The following is a 386-nucleotide window of genomic DNA, read 5'->3' as shown; positions in this document are numbered from 1 at the left end:
CGTGCCGCGTCGCTTCGGCCGCAGCGACCGCAGGTAGGCGTCAAACCCTGAGATGAAGAAAAGGCACAAGGCTTAGGAGGGCGGGAGATCAAAACAAAAGGATTAGGCGGGAAGAAAGAAACGCACGGGTTTTCTGATAAAGAAAGATGTAAATTTATCTCCCCACTGGACATGTAGGTTATTTCAACTCATTCAGTTTATACTTTACAAATAGATGTATCAATTTATAGACTTCAGGACGCTGGACATATCAAAGAAACAATGTAAACTGGAGGAATATCAAATACCCAGAATTGCTGATAATGGCATTCTCACCCAAGCTGCTCATTTCGGTTGCACGGAGCGTTGTGCTTACGTCACTCATAGATTAATTCCATTGCGTCCGG

The 386-nt window shown here is 44.6% G+C and overlaps 1 protein-coding gene across 1 annotated transcript in view; it reads right to left on the bottom strand.

Annotated features, from left to right (window-relative positions):
• The window catches only part of LOC119581935 (metabotropic glutamate receptor 8-like), a gene marked incomplete at its 5' end in the record, with an annotated part of 173,067 nt that overhangs the window by 84,581 nt on the left and 88,100 nt on the right, over positions 1 to 386 (bottom strand). The window contains 1 exon segment of the mRNA XM_037930107.1: positions 1 to 47. This exon segment is cut by the window's left edge and continues 181 nt beyond it. Within this exon segment, the coding sequence (XP_037786035.1) occupies positions 1 to 47 (47 nt within the window).

Source organism: Penaeus monodon, chromosome 15 (assembly GCF_015228065.2).
Source record: "Penaeus monodon isolate SGIC_2016 chromosome 15, NSTDA_Pmon_1, whole genome shotgun sequence".
NCBI classification, from domain to species: domain Eukaryota; kingdom Metazoa; phylum Arthropoda; class Malacostraca; order Decapoda; family Penaeidae; genus Penaeus; species Penaeus monodon.
This window is presented reverse-complemented; position numbering and strand designations above follow the sequence as displayed.